The sequence below is a fragment of the Strix aluco genome, chromosome 7 (assembly GCF_031877795.1).
Source record: "Strix aluco isolate bStrAlu1 chromosome 7, bStrAlu1.hap1, whole genome shotgun sequence".
NCBI lineage: Eukaryota > Metazoa > Chordata > Aves > Strigiformes > Strigidae > Strix > Strix aluco.
The window spans coordinates 39,971,871-39,992,504 of NC_133937.1; the positions used below are offsets into that span (position 1 = coordinate 39,971,871).

Genomic DNA, 20,634 nt, shown 5'->3' on the forward strand with positions numbered 1-20,634 from the left:
CAGAAGTTTTCAGAACTGTTTGAGGACTTCTGACAACCCACACGCCAATGTGCCACCTCAGAGGAGAAGACAGGGCAGGAGGATTCACTCGTCACCGGCCAGAGTGTGCCAAAGCATGCTGCATGCAAACCTCAACGCCTCTGCTCACACTTATTGCTATTCAGCTAATTCCTAGCATCGAATTCTCATTACTAGGAGGAACACGTGTATCAAAAGTCAGAAAAATTCAGCTCCTCATTCTTGGCCATTAATCTAAAAAGCAGCATCGTAGCGAGTTTAATCAGCTCTTTTAAATTTCCTTTCCCCTTAATTCCATAAGTACACATCTATTTTAGGCTCTTGATATAAAACCCACCAAATATTTCTGGGTAATTCCTGTTCTTCTGCTTAATCTTGTAAGCCCAGAGGAATATACAGCAGTAGACCTAGATCCCATTTTTAGCCTCCAGTTTCTATTTTGACACTGAATTTCCAGCGAGTTGTTTAAAAAAAGGCATATGAGCATCTTTGTGGATAGCAACTCTGTTGGTTAAATCTCCCTTTAATCTTTCTTAACAAGTTTATCTCTCCCAAGATGTGATTGTTTTTATTGTTCTTTTTTCAAGGTGCATATATATCTTTGTGCACACCGGATGCCTAAAAAATTTCAAAATCACTTCATTTAGATTCAAAAGAATCACAATAAATTGCATTTAGGGAGGTCTATCAAGTTGTCTTTGAAAAAAAAAAAAAAAGGGGGGAAAAAAAAAAAAAGGTGAATTCTTGGTCCCAACGGAGTCAATGTTAAGCCATCCCATTGCACGTCATCCAACCCTTCTCAAGACTGCAATATTTTCTGTCATTCTCCAAATTTTGACTGCATTTTGCTTCTACACTGTATTTGACCTTACTGCTTGTCAGATTTCCTTGCTGTTTAGGTCTTCTAAATGAAACATATGCTTTCGGATTATTCCATTCAGAAATCTGAATATTTTCAAGTGAAATTTCATTTTTTCTTTCTCTGTCTGCACTTCTAAGGTGAGTAGAGCCTGGAATTTTTCTTAATGCAAAATATATACATATATATTATGTTATATGAGGCACAGTGATGATTTTATTCCAGCATAAATTTCGTTCCCACATAGTAATTTTATTTGAACTAGTAGAAGTGACTTTTTTCAGGTGTTTGCACCTAATACTAGTGTTACAATTTAGAATATTTCATGGAAGGATAACAACAGAGCCAGTTAACCAGCAGAGCAGGGTTTCCATCAGAAATACTAAGACCCTCCTACCCTTGCCATACAGCTACATACATTTGGGAACAAAATCAAGATTTTTATTTAATTTGAAAACATCAAGCAATATGCCTGTGAAAGTGAAGAAACATGCCCATTTCCTCTTAACTATTTACCTACAAGCGCTGCCAGATGAATGCCACTCAGTATCTGAGGTCAGCTTAGGTTTGAATAGTGCTCCGCATTCCTGAACGCCTTCCCAAATCTCAGGAAGGCAAAGGGAGGAAAACAAATAGCAGATGTGGGAACTGGGAAAAGGAAACGGTCATTTTTCCAGCACGGGTCATGGAGAATAGATTAGTAAGTCGAGGGTAGTTTAAACACGCTGGCACAAGCCAGAAGAGCTGGCCTTTGCCCAGGACAAACAGTGCCAAATCCGTGAGAGGAGGGAGCCTCGCGCACGCGGCCGGTCGCCGGCTGCCAACTCTGCGTGGTTGCCCACATGCCACACGAATGCCCTTGGCTCGCCTCCGTGGGACGTCAGCCTCTCCTGATCGCACCTCGGGGCGGCGGCAGTGGCGGCGGCTCTGGGCAAACGGCTCCTGCCCGGGATGGGGGGACCCGAACAAAGCCGAGGCCGCACTCCCGGCTGCAGGCACACCCCTCGCACCCCACAGAGCACACGCGTCCTGCTGCGAGCACACACGTAATGTCAGGATGGCAGCCTGAATCTTCATCTCGGTAATTACAGGCACCGCTGGTTACAGACTGATGGCACGAAACCTGGCTTGGGAGAGCAAGGGTGTGCTGGAAAGCATCGGGTGAATTCTGGGTAGAGACCTGATTTCATTTTTATGTTTTATTGATACAGTAGCATGTGATGCCACTTTAGGTTGTGATAAATCCAGGGGATAATAATTTAGTTCAGTAACTCTGAACCAAACAGGAATAGTAATTACTCCCCAGCACCTTCTTAGACTCATGCAATATTTGAGCCACATTCCTACCGAGCACAGACACGGCCAGACTAACGCTGTGAAAGTGAAAATACAGCTCTGGACACATGAAACGTGGCCAAGCTCCGGTGGACACAGAGACCACCCAGCCACCGCACGACGAATGAGATGTCATCCATGGTCTCCCATAGCTCAGGATGTTATTCTTGTGCAGTCCGCAATCAATTATGTCTGTACAAAATGACTACACTCACTTTTTTTGGGTCTCCGGGAAATCTTTGTTCAAATTGAAGATGGTTTTCTAACAGGCTCCGCTCTTTACCCAATTTTCCAGCTGAGTTGACTGAGGCACAGGCAGGTCAAAAGGCTTACCCAAGGTCAGGGAGTGAATCAATGAGTTGGGTCAGATTAGATCTCAGCCTGTTCTTTGCTTTTCATCCTTTGCTGTTACTGCTAGATCACTGTTAGAACCAGGTTAACAAAAATGTCATGGATGTGTTTTAAAAATATATATTTTTAAAGTTGTTATCCCAATAAGAATTAAGTTCTTTAGATAGCATGCTATATAAGATTAGGTTTCAAGAGGTTAGGCCTTTACTGCAAGGAATTCAATATCCAGCACAATGTAAAATCACCAGCAGGAGAAATATTTTTACTACTGTATAAAAATAATAAAAATGCAGAAAAGTAAAATTCACAGATCAAATGCTGAAGTGCTCACTCAGGTCAAGTTCTGCCTGGCTTTAATTGTATTTTGCCTTGGGAAAAGGCTTCAGATCTGGCCATAAATTAGTATGCTGATCCCATGGCATGAATGGTGTTTTATTTACTTATTCCCTGAAATATGCTGTAGAATTCAAGCAGCAGTTAAACTAAAAAGAATCACTCCTCCGAATCTGATGGAACGATGGTATTTTTGAGAGTCATGTTGGGCTATCTCTTCCAACCAACCACTATGTAATTTGATATGAATTGACCAAAAAAGCCCATTTGCCCCTCAAGGGACATGTGTGTTTCCTGAGCTTAGGCACCGAGAGGCACCCAAAGCACTGGATTTTCAGAAAAAGGTCTTCCCCAGGAAGGCAGAGGGGCTGATGGACGGGCTTCCCGCGGGGGCTGTGCTGTTCCCATCCTCGGAGGTTTCAAGACCCGCTGGGGAAAAGCCCTGAGCAGCCGGGTCTGACCCCGGAGCTGGCCCTGCCTGTGGCAGAGGGGTGGCCTGAAGACCTCCTCCAATACACCTTGGACTATTTTACCCTCCTACAGCACCACTGTATATTGTCCTTTTCAGGACTAAATTTTTAAGACCACTCCAGGGGCAATTTCTGTAGCCCCCAGCTATCCCTCTGCGCTACGAGCTCCTCCCTCACCAGCCCCCTCGACTCATGAAGATGTGGTACAGAGAAAGAAGAATAGAACTTTTTTTCACAGCTATTACTACATAAATAAAACAAAGAACATGTTAATCAAACTGTGTTCCTGTTTTCTTCATTCACTTTTATGCTACTAAGACACTGACGTCTTGTTCTGGGCTTCTTGTTCTATAGACAATGGGAAAAGATTGCTTTGGAAAGTCTTGTCAGGAATTTTATTTTCCTGATTTTAGGATCCTGACAGGCTCGATCACAGAAGCACTCGAAACTCTTGGCAAAGTTCAGCAATGAGGAAGCTGCATCTCATCAGTTCTCATCTGCAGATCAAAGCAATTCACTGGCAACATGAAAAGACTGTATTTAAAAACTGACAGGATACCCTTAAAAAAATTAAAAGAACAAGCTGAAAAATTCTGGGAAGAATGCATTTTGAGTTTCAAGCAAAATAAAACAACATCTAAAAAGCAGTATTAAAAATATCCTTAGACTCCGGAGAAACATTTGTATTTGTCCAGTGTTGAAACAATATACTAATCAAAATGATCTCTATCCATGTTCCAGCTCAGTGTAAAACTATTCAACCATTATACTGCGTTAAACTATGCTGAGTTTCCTCTTGCACTTCTGTAAGGGCCCATTAAAGCTCCAAACAGGCAGGGGATGACAGTGATATGAAGGAGGCATCCTGAGAGCAGAACAAAAGTTAGGAACTTTTTGAACAAGATTTGCAAATAGAGGAGACGGAGCAGCGTTCACTGGCTCCTTGTGATGCCTGGTACCTTACAGCAGTGTTAGAAATATAAATGTTACCTCTCTTTTGACTAGCACACCTCCTTTCTTATTCCTCAGGCTTGCTCTGGAGCTGCCTTTGCCTACGTCTTGTTTTTGTCAGAACTGGGAGCACAAGGAGGCTTCAGCAGATGCCTGACCTTTTCAGGGTGTGCATTTTTACCCTTACCACCTAGGGACTTGCTTATGCTTAAAATCTGCTGCAGGTTAACCTGAATTATTTCATGTTAAGGTGCTTAATGTCACAAACTATTTTTTTTTCTCCTGTTGCAGGTCAGTTGGCATTTTAATGTGTATTATTAAAGTGACTTAGAAAGCTGAACATGGAACAATTTGCCTACATCGACGCATACATGGGAGCATCCCCACCCCATCTGCCACCGGCACCACATGTGGGTTTGCTGGACTGTTGCCTCGGGACCAGTTTGGGGGGATGTCACCTCCCAGTAGGCAGAGGAACACAGGCAGGTCCAGTGCAGCCCGGCCGGGGCACATCCCAGCCCTGCTCCAGCGCAGCCCCGGTTATCCCACACGCTCCTCTGCTCTGCTCCTGGACATCAGCTCCTTCCGAGAGCAGGCACGGATACAGGCCAAAGGGAACTTTACTCATTTTTATATTTATAAAATACTTTTATATATGTATGTAATTTATCTGTGATATACTTAGGCTGCTGTTTGAATGGGGAGCTGAACCCAGACCCAAGGTAAGACCACACGAGGGACAGGAACCCTGGGTATGCCCTAGCACTATTATATATATTCTTACCTATATTTTTTTTCAAGCTATATAGATACTTAAAAGGAAAAATATGATAAACATTTTCACACCCCTTTAAATTACTGCAGAATTCTACTTACCTCACACTGTACATTGTATTATTATACAAATCTTACTCAAAGACACACGAAAGAAAGACAGTGCCCCAGTTTAGCACATCCACGCAGCTGAACAGGGTTCCTGCTTCTATCTCGTAGTGCTACTTGGCAAGGAGCTGCATTTCTTCCTGCCTTTCCCTTGGCCTTTCTAATCCCTCAGAGAATCACCCTTTAAATATGCTTTCTTTTGAGAAGTATGCGTAGAGCTACTAGTCTGTCTTTGTTAACCTGTCCTACTACCAGCAGTTCATTTACATCCTTAACTAGGAAATTATTAACCATTTCTCTGACTTGTCAAAACAGCAATTCCTTGTCTCTTTTCTTTCACTTTAAACCAAAAAAAAAAAAAAAAAAAAAAAAAAAGGCACATCTTATTATCACTAAAATGAATGCCGTGGTTGGACAACGAAGTTGTTTATTTTCTAGCTCCTTTTTCAACATGATGATTATGAGCAGGAGTAAACATTAAATGGAATCCTGTCCAAAATATGTGGAGAAAAAGTCAAAAAAAAGATATAAAACAAAGAAAAAGAATCCAGTAAAGAGTGATCAAGGGAACAGAGAAAAAGGCAGGGATAGTCTCACAAGCACAACTGGTAAGGCTGCTGCAGCAGCAAACAGCTCTCCTGGAGAACATACTGGTGCTGGATGGCATCAGAGCTTTACACCAAACATTTCTGCAACAACTTCTGAGCAGTATTTCCCTGAAAGAGATGATTTTGCCAATATTCCGTGACAGTACACAGCAAAGAAAATGAAGACCATTCCCCTTTCTACCTCTGCTGCAAAGAAAAATTTGTTCCATCAGGCTCTAGTCCATTATACATAGTATCTACCAGGTACACAAGTTCACGATAGTGAACGTGACAAAATAATCTGCAGGCGGTAATTTTTGCTTGTATATGGCCTTGCTGGACTTTGCATGGCATCCAGTATGCTCATATACTCAAGTCCTCAAAACCAAAGGATGAGCATAACAAACATCTGCAAGGCTCTCCTTGCTCTCATAAGTCCCTGACGTTGCTGCCACCTCAGCATCTTCCTTTTCATGCACCATGCAGCTATCCTAAAGTTCATGCTTTTGTAGAAAGAAAAAAAAGCCATTTTAATCTGGGAAAAGCAATTAATCTCACAAAATTGATCTTTTATGGCCCAATGACATGACATCAAGCCCAGTGAAAACTGTGAGAGACTTCCCATCAGCTTCAAAACACATTTTACATGGGCAATGATTTCTCTGAAAAAACCTGTGACTCCCCACGCTGCAGGTGCATGCCTGTGCCTGTCCAAACCCACAGGGCAGGAGGCACTGCTCACCTGGCAACACGGCACTTAACTGGCCCACAAGATTCATCAGCCAAGACTCCCAATTTTCTGTTCACAACTAAAAAGCACCACATAGCCCTGTGATGCCTGAATCGCCTTGGCTGAGCTGGCGCGGGTGCGGGAGCGGGACGGTGGGTAGGTGGGCAGGTCAGCCGGGCTGGCGAGCAGCGGCAGGGGCAGGCAGGCAGCAGTGTAGGCAGGCTGCCTGCACAGCAAGGGGATATGGCAGCAAGCCCTCAGCAGCAGCTCCCTGGGAAGGGGTGGCCCTTGCTGGGTTTTCTTCAGGGTCCCCAACAGGGCTCTTTCCAAGTCCCAGCAGCCAAACCCTGAGGACAGCCTTAGGCTGGGCTAACACTTGCAAAAGTGCCAATGCATGTGATGTGAATCCCAAATGCCCCAACAGCGGTGAGCTTTCCCTCGCAGGTGGCTGGATGGAAGCCAAGCTTGGGCCTTGGCTGCTCTCAGCTGGTCAGCGCCGAGCAGTTTCATCAGTGCTGGGTATCATGGTGCAGACCCCAGGCTCGAGCTCCTGCATCGCCAGTCATCTTGGCAATGGAGGTGCAACAATCTGACTCTCCAATCTCCTACGGGACTCTGCTTTCCCTCAGCTGCCTGAGAACACAACCACTTGCCATCAGATTTTCACAAAAGCACAAGCACAATGTAAAAATGTGAGTGCCAACAGGCAGAAGTAGTCTATGCTTTGTGCCTACTCTTCTGCTGTGTCTTCATTTCACTGGTGTTGACTGTGCTGCTGCCGGCCACTCCTGTTACGCCGATGTGAACGCACACAGGTGATCCGGGGGAACGGGATTCCTTTAATGTAGACACTCTCCATAACAAAACAGACACATTTCTACCCGTAGAGAGTAATTCAATAGTAACAGTTTTGAGTGTTCTTCAGCGACTACACGATGAGGTTTCCTAGCACTCTGAAGATTACACAAGGCTGGAGTTACAAACACAGTTTATGAAATCTCACAGAATTCATACATTTTACATAGACAGGCTCCCTAAAGTGTCACACCATATTTTAGCATCTGAACTTACTATGATTCAGTAAAAGAATCCTGCTTCTCTGCAATGGATCTTGGGCTCTGCAACCTCCTCCACATGCATATATCATCACTGACTTCCAAAAGAGTACTGTTGGCTTGAGGGACAGAGGTGTACCTCCTATAATGGTATATACTACATTCTGCAGCAACCTTTCTTCTCATATTTCAGAGTTGAAAAAGGCCTGTCAAAAAGGGGCTATTATGAAAGGGAATTTGAAGACATTCATAAACATCTAGACAGAAAATTGCATTTTCAATATGAGAACCTCAATAGTTAAGGCTACATTTGGGAGATCACTATGGCCCTCTTATTTTCTGCTTACGCTGTCAAAGTTTGAATTCATGTTGGGTTTTTGAGCAATTCAAACAAAGGATACTTTCATAAACATCCATTTCATAAACTACAGCATATCTAATTCTTTGGGTTCTGAAGGCTGAGCTGAATGTAGTGTTTGTAGTCTACTGAGAATATGTCTGGAAAACATAAAACAATCTACTAGGTAAGTTACAAAGCTGTTGACATAGGGAATGAAAATGGAAATTCTGTAGTAGTCTCCTCCATCCACAGTTTTACGCTATACTTTGCCTGATGTTAGCTGATTGGTGCAGTATATCTTGATGTTAGTATCCCATTTCAGAAATGTTCTGACATTATCTATTTGGCAGTTTGAAAAATAGTATCAAACTCCCAATGCATTTGAGCACACGTTTCAACACAGCAATCGTAATATCCATTTCCATCGATGCAAGAGGCAGGTTAGTACCAACTTCAAGCGAATTCATTTCTACGACTACAAGACGTGATTCTACAAAATGCACGTGTACATGCGCGCTCACCCCTGCGCATGCACACATAGCTGGGCTAGAGAGACCAAAAGGAATTAACTTGATTTAATTTCCACCGCCTCCTGGTAAACACATGAGTTCATCTGGGAGCAAGTTTGCCCCAACAAAGTAACTGATGCCGTGAGTCCTGTGAATGCAACGGCACAGATGGCACCTCACCTGCCCGTGGCGTAGGACGGAATGGAAGGAGGAATCTTCGTTCAGAAAAAAAGAATTATTAAGAATATTTGTCAAATAATTTACGATGTTTACAAAGATGGGTACATCTCTAAACAGGCTACAATAACCCAATCACTTGAAGGATGTGTTCTATTGCAAATATGCTTAACATGTCAATAGGAAAAAAAATATATGCTGTAAATTTTGCTGTAATAATTATTGGAAATGCTTGAGCCTTGCTGGAATTTGGCAATAGCTGCAAAAGCTCCATTAAATATAGGACTCCAGGCACACTTAATTTAACGGGAGATTTATCAGTGGCCTTATTGACCAAAAATTCCTCTTATTTAACATTTATAAGCCTTTTTACCACACAAATTTCTCTGTAGCATAACAGATAAAATTTATACTGGTTAGCTTCACCAATATTGTCAAAGCATTTTCCAACAACTTCTGGAATAGAGCAGCCAGTAGATAACTAAACCAACTGAAGTAGGGCATATGAAACACCATAACTTTTTATGTTTTTGCCCTAAAGAAAATGAAGCCAATCTCTGCTAATATCCCTTTCATTTACACGGTTTGCTACTAGATTTCCCTAAAGGCATTAGTGGCTGGCAAACAACTTCCAGCACCTTGATTACAGGAAATCATATTTCTCCCAATGCCAAGCTTCTTCATAAGTATTGAAAATGGTTTGCCTACTAAAACACATTTTCTTAACTTACCAGTAATTCTACACTCCGAACCACCCAATTTCCTTCCTCTCCCAGTGCAGGAACCACTTGTATTCCTGCTCAATATATCCAGACTCCTAGCTTACTTTTTGCTTTTCTAATAGAGATAACTCCATGCTTCCATATTTGAAAGTAGAATCAAATGAACTTGGAGAATGTTTTGGGGGAAGAGGGAGAGAAAAATTTTTATTAGTGGGGGTTAGGAACTATTTCAAAGACCATGGCAATTTAAAATGTACAGATCTTTATCTGAATTCCATCGAATTTCAAGAATTGAGGAGATTAACTGCAGAGATCCAGACTGTTCATATTTTTATGCAAGGAAGATAATCTCCTCTTACTGAAGTAGCAGCGTTCTTTAACAATCTCAGTTGCCATTGGAAATGATGTGCTACCATCAGTGATTCTTACAGGTCTCTACATTTTGCTACAAAAAGGTCTTCAAATCTCCAAACTGCTCCTCCCCAGACTGAAGAATGAGCCCCAGAAGATCACACTTCTTCAGAACTACCTCTCAGACGTCTTTTCTTACCTACAGATCATATCCCACACCGTCAAACTTCAGCTCCTTTTAAAGTTCCCAGAAACACTTGCACTCACCCACCCACCCAGAAACACACTCCACGTCCCAGTGCCCCAGGTGTGCACTTCGCAGCACTTCACACCAATTAAAATACACAGACAAACCCCCATAATGTTCCGCAAACAGAAGTATGGTATAAGAGAGTATTTTTGTTATTAAAAACCTACTTTGAAACCAGATTCAGAGTGCTTTTCCCATACGCACACACACACTTTCTCCTTCAGGGCCAATTAAAGCACATTATGTGCCCAAATCAAATAGCTAGCTCTGTATTAACATGAACTTTCCAGATTTAAATTTGCAGGACACATCCCTGCTGTTGAGAAAATGCAAGCGTCTTGGCAAACAAAACCACAGTTTCTGGTTTTATTCAGCTTTTTTTTTTTTTTCCTTTTCCTGGTGATTATAAATGTGAAAAGCAAGACTTATTTACTTGTTCAAATGAAATCATACAAGGTTACATTACTGCGCTTATTCACAGCTGAGGAGGTTCATGTGGAGAGGTCACCAGAGCATAGGAAGTGATCGAGGCCAGATTCTGACTCAGTAAGGCACATACACACAAAGGCAGAAATATATTATGCCTGTGCTCCAATCTGACAATTTTCTCTGGGGGGAAATTAAAGAACTACAAGTGAGGTCCAAATCAGAGTGATTTTCAATACTACATCTTCCCTGAGACTCCATCTGTTTCTCTCTCAAGCTAGCAAGAGGGTAGTTACAGATCCAGTGCCCAAGTCTCTCTTCCACAGCAGATGTTGCAGAATGTAGATGCTTTCAGAGGTTAGTCCTTAACAAGGAATTTAATCCAGGCTGAAATATTTGTGAATTCACATCTCAAGGCATTCAATAAAAACCTCCTTTTTCAGTTTTCCATCCCACCCCATTACATTCTTTGACCCCGAAGTTCATGTATTGGTTTAAGCCTTGGTTTACTTGGAAGCAAATTCATGTGCTGTCACTAGAAGGGCATTTTGCACTCAACTGCAGACAGATGTTCTGGTCCCAGGAAAATACTATCCTGTACCTGAAAATGCCACATTAAATGAGCAATGTCTTATAAGCAACAGACTTAATAACAAAGAACTGAAAGAAAATGCAATGTTTTATAAGCAACAGACCTAATAACAACAAAGAACTGAAAGGAAATACCTTGAATGAAAAACAAAGGCATGGGACATGGCTTGAAAAACATTTAGAAATTTTGTATCTTCTTACAGTATCAATGTTATGAAAATTTCCTCATAAACTTTAGTATTAGTGAACTAGACTGGACGTGTCATAACTGAATGCTGGAAACTCCTAGGAAGAAAATTAACACCTAGTGGCCTTCATCACTAATTTAATAAAGAATTCTGACAAGGTATACCAACAACAGTAGTCAGAGCAGGCCTAAATACATGAAAAAGGGGAGATATATATCTATATGTTCCGTTGACAATGATGTCATTGACCAGTGATACATCTAAGTAGGAACCATCTCCTCAGCCTTGTTCTTGTCGTTGAAGGACAGATTAGGTGGAAATTCAGAAAGTTCAGTGGTCAAAATTATAATGATGCTTACTTAAAGTAACAAAGATCAAAACATGGACAGCAGAAGGATTAGAGGAGAGTTGAATAAGATGTTCATAATTCTGAGGGCAGAGTGAAAACTGACCAGAAGTACCTTTTTTACCTCATTTACTAACAGAAGTATATGATACTCAGTTAAGTTACAACGCAGTAAAGGTAGAAGCAGTGCAGAGAAACACTTCTTTATAGTGCAAACAGACAACTTGTGGATCCACTACTAAAACCCAAGCTGCTGGTTTTAAGAAAGCCTGGATGTTTTACATTCCCTATTCAAGCCTGTTATAATGCAAACTAAAATCATATTAAAGATAATAAATTTTCATGCTTCAGGCAATAAGGAGATCACCTTGGGAGAGGAGTCAGGAAAGATGAATACGTATTTTGGGAGGTTTCCACTTATAATAAAGTTTCAGGAACTGGCTACTTTTGAGAAAAGTGTATCAGGGCTGAGAGATTTCATCCAGTTCAGCATTGTTTCCCTTTAATGTGACATTCTAATATTTTAAAAATATGAACAAGTTCATTTTTAAGAGATACCAACTGAAATTTCCGAAGTGTTAAAAATGCTACGCTAACATTCCCTAATACTTGGGAGGTATTAAGGCATCTTAATTTCTGTCACCTGAAACTACTGCAAACATCCTACTTCTCCCTTCCTCTTGCCACTCACTACTCAGAGGACAGGCACAAGCAGAATCTGACCCGCTCCACCTGAACTAATCCCAGGTCAGATGTGAGGCATACAACAGAGAGATAACCTCATGCATTAAGCAGCTCTGCAGACCTTCCTGTTGTGGCTCAGATCTATATAGCTCAGAGTCGAGGCAAAGGGACCTGAGAACTACTTGCACCTGCTATGTGGATGTCCCCGAGAATCTCCTATTTAAGGCTGGATAAATCTGTAAGTATTTATTTATATAATGATGATGTGTTCACATTGGGAAAGCAGTTCTTCGGGGACTTCACCGCTAATCAAGTTTTCTTTTTAAGCAGCACTACTGCCAGTGCTAACATCTACCACGGCCATGCTGGTCAAGAGGTTGCTCCTTCTCAACTGGAATAATCCAGACCAACCTGCAAGGCCCATCTTTATATCGATACACTGAAGGATGAAAAGGAAGAAAAAGAACTGACGATCGTTTAGGAAAGGAAAATTATGGAAATCCCCACCTTACTTCCTTTTAATTCACATCATGAGACTGGATTTTTAAATGGCTGAGAAAAAAATAAATAAATCAGGGTTTGAGAAGTTTGATATTTACATTCTAAACTAGTAACTATCTCTAGGGTATCCCACCCCGTCCAGAGCTTAGTGATGTGAAGAGATCTTTCATTTAGAGATGAGATCATCTTCACATAAGCCATTGCATTTGTATGGGGCATGCAATGGCAGCACCTTTTAATTGACCATTAATCTGGGCTTCATTAGAACTACTGAAAAGCTCCGTTTTCTCTTGTCAGCATACGGCATCACACAGTTACACAATAGTTTGAATCATTTGTTCACTAACAACTACTGAAAAGCTAAGTCATAGAGATGAACTCCGAACGCATAAAAAAGAAAACATGAACCAAAAGGCTGTAGCTGGCTGCCATTTATTACAAACATGAATTACCTTTTCATATGTTTTTCCTTTATTGTAATATTGTTTCTTTGCTGTTTTAAATGGAATTCCCTTGATAAACTGTTCATATCACGAGGTCTGAATTTGATTTATCATTGCTAAACCATTTATATTAATTGTAATTCATCCTTCACAGATCACACAGATTCACAGATCACTTCCATCTTGTTCAAAATTGGTATGTTTGCAGGTTGCAATTAGCAGGGTGGTGTGGAAGCTCTGGACATTTTTATTATCTGAGAACAATTTCCACAGTGACTTTTGGCCAATGTTTTGCCTAGGTAGATAGTAAAGAAAGTAAGACAGGGTGGTAAACATTCCTTGCTTACATTTCCTTGAGAGACTCAAGGTTAACGGCCCAGAAAGCAAAAGGGAAAACTAGGTGTCATGTTAAAAATATTACTTCTAACCCCAGCAGGAGTGTCTCAGTACTATTACACACCGGTGTGAGCAGCTGCCCGTTTGTCAGCTTGCACCAAGTGCAACTATTGCAAAAGTATTTTCAATTGCACTGGGGAAACTTCTGCATTTTGGACCATAGTTTATATTTTTTTTAGAATCAGATTTAACACACAGGCATTAACTTGACGCCATTTTATTTACAGTGCTCACTCCCCATGAAAAGATTTCCAGAATTCTGTAATGACTTTTTAAAAATTGTTCTGATCCTTCCCAAGTGGATTCCTCCATTTTGTGAGAGCTTCTGAGTCATACAACATGACTAATAAAATTTTTGCTGATATAACTCACATTAAGTTTCAGACAGTGAAAGATTCTCTGGCTTGAAAATCAGTGGTTTCTTGTGAAGTTTTACTGGCACTTTTTGTCTTGTTTTTTTTTTTTTACGACCTCAAATAAACCTCACCCTACAGTCTGCTTTCCTCTGGCATTTCACTGCCTCGTGTCTCCTCCATGTCTCCCCTTTTAGGAATTGTATTTGCCAAATGCAAACTTTGGTCTTGAAAATTCAGTGTCCCCACCCTTACTCCTAACTTTGCAAATGAATGAAAAAGGCTGATTCCCCCATGCTGCCAGCCTTTGCCATCCTGCTCCGAAGTGCAAACAAAATAGCAGATAAACCTAATTTTAAAACCACATTTCAGCTAAAGAACCTGCATTTTGCTTCTAGATGCAGCGGATTCTGGTCAGCAGCCATGCGCATTTCAGCTCCTGAAGGAAGAACTAAAGTGCACGACTGCCCCAGGGCCTCAGCACCGTGCGGGCTGCGACTCCTCCTGCGTTATTTTGCGATGGATTTTGGGCAGAAATCCGTGTTTCTGACCACCTGTGTGACCACCTGTGTGACCACCTGTGTGAGCGGCAGCAGCCGCACCGGCGAGCCCCTGGGGGAGGCCTGCCCGGCGCAGGTGGGCCGATGGCCCCCGGGGCAGGTCCCGCCTCTCCGCCCCGGCCACATCTGCAGGGCGGAGGGGCAGGGGCACCCCTGTAGCCCGGCTTAGAGCAGCCCCGGGTAGGAGGCCCGGTTAGGCCGAGCTCACCCCGAGGATGAGGCCGGGCCTACTCGGGCCGCTCCCCTCTGCCGGAGCAGGTTTCCGGGGGCGGCCGGGCAGCTCCGCCCCGGCGGCGGCGCCTCCTTCCCGGACTGGAACAGCCCCTGCCGGGGACGCTCCGGCGGCTTCTCAGCCGCTCTCCCTCCTTCTCCTCGCGGGCAGGTGCGCGGGGGAGCCGCGGGGCTCCGGGGCCCGGCGGGGCGGGCTCGGGGCGGCCTCCGCGGGCCTGGCCCGGCCCGGCCCGGCCTGGGCGGCCGCCGCATGGCGGCAGGGGGGAGGGCGGGAAAATGGCTGCGGGTTGGGGCCGGCGGGAGCTGCTGCCCGGCCGGGGCTGGTACCGTGGTCCCCTGAGCAGCTGTGGGGGGGTGAGCGGTCACAGCCCCTCAGCGCCCGGGTTTCACTCGGTTTTACCGCCCGCGGGATGATGGGGGCTCCTTTGCTCCCTGGGGTCCATATTCACGGACATCATGTTCTCTAGGAGAGGGAATAGCCCGGTTTCCTCCTCTCTGGCAGAGCAGGCGCTAGGCCCGGGGGTCGGCCGGTTATCATTCCTTTGGGGGAATGTTGCTGGAAGGCTCAACCCAAGCTGAACCCCAGGATTTGCTCCTGCCCCTGCCGAACCCCCACCTTGCTCTGGGGAAGCAGTTTTGTGGCCAGCCCAGGCACTCCTAAAAGTTGGTTGGTTTCCATCGGGCTGTGGGTGCAAGGGGTGAGGGGATGGCAGCGGCCAGTGGTTGCATCAGATCAGTGTGGAACTGCACTGAAATAATGTGTGTCAGACTGGTGCTCACAGAAAAACGGCCTATTGACAGAAAAGCCAAGCTCTGCAACTGTTTGTAAAACAGGTATGGTATTGTAACAGTGTGCAGCTTTTAAAACCAAAGTAAATGTAAAGAATGAATAGTTTAGCTTTTTGCCCCCAACTCCCAAATAAACCTGTTACTGAGTTGTATCTTATTTTTGTGAAGTGGAGCTCTTGCGCGTGGTAAGGTACAGTCTCTGCAGTGTTTCACACAGGAAAGCCTCCGTTTTATAAACTGGGGCATAACACTTAGTTTAGAAATGATTGTCACAGCATAATTCTTGCGTCCAGGCTTGTGCCCCCCTGTGCAGAAGATGAGGGTTATCTTCTGGCGGGGTCTGTTGAGCTGACAGGGTTCCCTTATGAACCTGATGGAGGTTTTGGCCTCTTGGCCCTGCCTGTCTCCCTAATGCACGGGGGAGCGAAGCTGGCGGCGTAGGGGCTCTCCCTCCCTGAACTGTCTCTGTGGCCTTTGGTCCTCCCTCGCTCGCATGGAAACACGGCTTAAATGGAGCCATGATAGGGGATCTCCTGTTGCATTACAGTGCCTCTCTGCCCGCTGGTGTGGAAGCCCACAGAAGGTCTGGGGAGCCAAGTGTCTCCTCTAGCAGCCCTGTTCCCCCGCCTGCGCAGGGGCACCCCTTTGGGGAGGTTTCTGTGTGGTCTCCACAGAGCCAACACGCCTTTACGTCTGCCTCTTGTGTCAAGATCCGAAGGGTTAGTAAACATGGGACGATCTGGCGCTGGTGTTCAGGCTAGCGCTTGCAGCCTCAAAACTGAATCATAGATATCACAGAGTATCTTGTTTTAAACCCAAGTTATTCAGGTCTTAATTTTGCTCTCATGAACAGATTCCCCCTCCCCGCTCTGGCTTGATTCATCTTTTAAGTTCCTTCATGTGTGTTTGACTGTTGTGATGTTTGTAAAGCTTATTGCCTCTGGGGCAAAACTCCACCCCTGTAATGCAGGATACTTCTGTCTAAACCCATCCATTTATGTGAAATTTGCTTCTTTGTTTTCTTGTGAATGTTTTGTCTGTCTGTGACATCATTTTTCCCAAGTAAAAAGTTTTGTTTTCTTTGTTTTCAAACAGAAGTGTTCCAAATGTGGACAATTCTACCAAGAGCTTCAAGCTTCAGAGGAAAAAAGATGTAGCCATGTGAGCTTGCAAGGTGGCTTTAGCAATTCCTATCTGCATTCTGATCCATGACAAGTTAATTACACCAATTACACCAGCAACTGAACAGAAGCTCTATAGGAAACTGTTGTAGTTATATTGCAACTTGTGTTACCGTGACTACTTTATCTCTTGATAACTCTGTAATTAACTTGTCACCACTGTTTAATGCTTAACGTATGTAGAGAATCAGTTAATGGCATCACTAAAGGGATAGTAGCCTGAAGGAGAAGCTCATGCCCTTTGGGAAGGTTATCGGGGTTTCCTTGAATGGCTAATTTAAGGGCTTGTGCAGAAAAAGTATTAAGTTTGTTATGGGAAGTGTGGATAAGATGGAAAGGCTGCACCAGAGAAATTCTGTTTAAACTGACTTCAGTGACAGAGGAAACTGTTAGAAGAAACAGTAATGCAGAAAATCCAGAGGAGAGCATGTCGAAGATATGGGTGACTGTTTTTGTAGCATTCTCTTCCCATGCTGTTAGGGTTTTGGAGGAGCCAGAAGGACTGCTGTTTATGAGTTAACCCTCAGTATGCTGGCTGCTATACCCACTCATGCATGATTTCCCTGTGAGCCGTGACCTCCACCTCCGATACAAAGGGTGACATCCTCACTCAGGGGGACTGAAGGGTGGGTTCAGCAGTGATGGTCATTCTGGTGTTGGTGCTGTAAGAGCTTTGTGGGAACAAATTGTGTGTCCTGATTTTTTTGGGGTGTTTATCATCAGCCTTGAGACTAGTGAGCCATTCTGCCTGGGATGGGGCTGACCTAAATTAAACTTATTTTTTGCAAAGAGAATGAGGCAAAGAAAAAAACAACGTGCATTGCTTGAGAAAGTTAATGTCTCTCATTTTATATTTCACAGAACAATACCTTAAATTCTGAATGTGTGAAACTTCTAAATACATCCTGAAGGCATTAGTATTCAGTCCAATACTTTTAAAGATTTCCTGCATTACAATAATTTCCTGTTTGTAGCACTGGTGAAGTCAGCAAGTGCTGTACCCGGCCTGTATTGCCCATTCCCAGAAGTTGTCTGGTGAAGCTGAACACACATCCCACCAATCGCATAACTCGTAAAAGCAAGCACTTGTTAAATCTATTTGTTTTTATTATGGACATCGATCTGCCAGTCGCAATAATGCATTTATGGACATTTTTCTGCAAGCGCAGCGCTGGTGGCAGTTTTTACTGACAAATTGAGTCATATGGACAGTAGTTCAAAATACGCTTACTTTATTGACGGATTGTGCAATTCTCTAGTTTACGGAGTGTTCATAAGATATCTGGACTGGTGAAGAGAATGTAACTAATGGGAAAATGTAGGGCAAAGTTTTAATTTCAGGAGGCTTGAAATCTTTTAGGTAGTGACAGGTTTCAGTGTGTGTCTTGGCTGGTTTTGTGAACTCTTAATGTCTTCATTAATGCCATAATTAAAAAGCAAAAGGCCTGGTTTGGTGTCCTGACTGCAGACTTCCAGTTCTGGAGTTTCTTACCACTGCAGATAGCTGTGAAAGTTGCCTGTGACAGCACAGGCTTCAGCTGTGCTAATTTATCTGAAGGTATAATGAGCAAAATGCTCCCAACACAGGAAAAAAAAAAATCCTGTGTTAAATTTTGTCTCCTGTAAGGCTAATGTTGTGACCCAGCACAGGTGCGTTTGGGCCAGTATTAAGTTAAACATACAGCTGGAGGAACAACCAAGCTATAAAACTAGACCAAAGCTGTATTGATGTATTTTCAAGAAATACAAAATGCAAGTTTAAAACTGATGATCTATTTTGTGGTCCAGGCTACTGTTTAAAAGTCAAATGTATTTGAACGTCAATAAAGCTTGTGTGGCTTTGGAGTTTTATGGAAGCTGAATGATTGTAAAAGTTTTTCTTTGGGAATATGTCACAGTTTTGATGCCTTTTGCTAATCCTTTTTCAAGTTGTTTCCTTATTTACTATTTTATATCAGCAGAGCAAAAGCACCCTGTCCTGATGCCTGTCAGGGCTATCTGCTATCTATTGATTTATACTGTGCCAAATTAAGTGGTGTAATTAATTTCAGGTATCTTTTCAAGGCACTTGTAAAATTTGGATGTGCAGCTGAAATTCTCCCCAATGCAATCGAGGTTCTGAAGGTGATGAAAAATACTTAGATCTGAACAATCCACCTTTAATCCCGAGGAGGAGGAGGAAGGGGGTTCGTTCATATAAAAGTTCTGACTTCCCCTCTGCTTTTCAAGTGAATTAGTAGTAAAATAGCACTACTGACAGACAGCCTGGAGTCTCAGGTAGCTTGGCAAGGGGGAGTACAGAAAAATTCCACCTCTATAGAAGCAGGAGCTGACGGCATCCGGAGAAGCAGCGAGCGTCGGTTCAGATCGCAGCATATGTTTGCTGCCCGGTGTGTAGCCGAGCTGCGGGTCTTGGGGATGCTGGGTTTGGGCTCAGAAACTAACTTTTATTTTACATTCAGAAATCTCACTTCTGAGTCAGGAAGTTTGAATCCCACTTTTCTGGGGGACGTGATGGTATAGCAGAAAAAACCACTAAATGCTTCGCCTTGTTTTTGTAGTAGTGGTTACATGCTGTTGAAGATGGGATACTGGAGAGATGGGCTTTTGGTCTTGCAGGATGGGTGCATTTTCAGGTTTTAATTCTTCAAATGCCGCTTTCTAGTGCATTATGATCAGATTAATGAAATCAGTATTTTGGTATAGTAGTATTTATTAGCAGCACAGCCCGCTTTGTTTTCTGAATCATGCCATCTACATGCTCCGAGTGCAAATTTAACTCCCTCCAGGTAACTGCATTAGCAGATAGCAAGTATTAATGCTGTCTTGTAAATGTTGCTGCTGCATAATCATCATTCAATAATATTTAAATTATCTGACTGCTCTAGATCAGTCAGTACAGTGCAAACAATAACATTATCTTTGGTTGTTTGTACATTCGAGTATGCAGAAGGTCTGTTAATTAGTTAAACTTTTTAATAAACACCCAAAGTATACTTAAGGCCCTGTTAAAAGATTAATTTCAGTTTCACATATAAAAACCACAAGATGGGAGAGCGTCTGAAAATGCCCGTGTAATGCACAGACTTGCTCTGGCAGCAGTGGGGTGGCTGTGGTTGATGGTACCTTTAGACTGTCAGCAGCGTCCCGGAGAAACAGTTCACACAACTTCCATCCATTTTCCCTTCATCTTCCCCACTGGAGTTTAGTATGATCAGATATAATGTGGCGGGAAGGGCGGGGGGAAAGGGAAATCCCTTGCACAGTCTCCTACTGGCACCAGAAATAGCTCTGGTTATTTGCTGGCTTCAAGCCCTGAAATACCAAGGTTTCTGGCAGGTTGATCAAGAAATGAGATTGACTTTATTCAAACTGGCCACAGTTGTGTATTTTTTTTTTCTTTCCCTGGAAGATAAGTGAATTAGTTGGGTTTGAATCCTAGTTAGGGGCCATGGATCATCATCTCCTTTTAGCTTTGAGGCTTAGGCGGTGGACTAGAAGGCTTGTCTGGAAGGACAGGCTGGGTCTACAGCTGGTGTTGTGCTTTCAGAAAGTGAAATTGAGGCCCAACAAAGCAAACTGCTTAATCTGAGAGAAACTTTTTTTTAATAAATGCTTGTGGTTTTCTTAAAAAGAGCAATAGTACTATTTTGTTTTCACCAATCACATGAGTTGCGTGTTAGTGAATGCACGTTGTTTTATATTATTGGTAATGTGTATGGCCTGGATTTGAATGCTTTTCAGTTGTCTTTTTGTGCAGCTATATTTGATTCCATAGTGAGAGTTTCTAAGAATATGATTAACCCTATGGGTCATCTTATAATGTAATTATTAATGATTGATTCTGTTTATCCTTGAAATCAATACAAGAAGCAAAATGGTTTGGCACGTATTTGGGGTTGATTTCTAACATTCAGTAAACATGATCTTGTGACAAGACTAGTATTGGTTTATTACCCAGAACATGTTTGATGAATCTGAAGTGTGTAATTAGTTTTATATAATGATGGTGATACGTGGTGTTT

The 20,634-nt window shown here is 42.9% G+C and overlaps 1 protein-coding gene and 1 long non-coding RNA gene across 3 annotated transcripts in view; both read left to right on the forward strand.

Moving 5' to 3' along the window:
- The first annotated feature begins 14,610 nt into the window (after window positions 1–14,610).
- Window positions 14,611–20,634, forward strand: part of MGMT (O-6-methylguanine-DNA methyltransferase) — a 172,006-nt gene continuing 165,982 nt past the window's right edge. For both annotated transcript variants that reach the window (XR_012624053.1, XM_074831546.1), the window contains exon 1: window positions 14,611–14,790. Coding sequence is in view for 1 of the 2 variants with exons in the window: in XM_074831546.1 (XP_074687647.1) it covers window positions 14,624–14,790 (167 nt within the window). In the remaining variant the exon portion in view is untranslated. The remainder of the gene's footprint in view (window positions 14,791–20,634) is intronic.
- Window positions 15,062–18,471, forward strand: LOC141925685 (uncharacterized). Its single transcript, XR_012623907.1, has 2 exons — window positions 15,062–15,473; window positions 16,524–18,471. It is a non-coding gene; the product is annotated as an uncharacterized LOC141925685 (long non-coding RNA).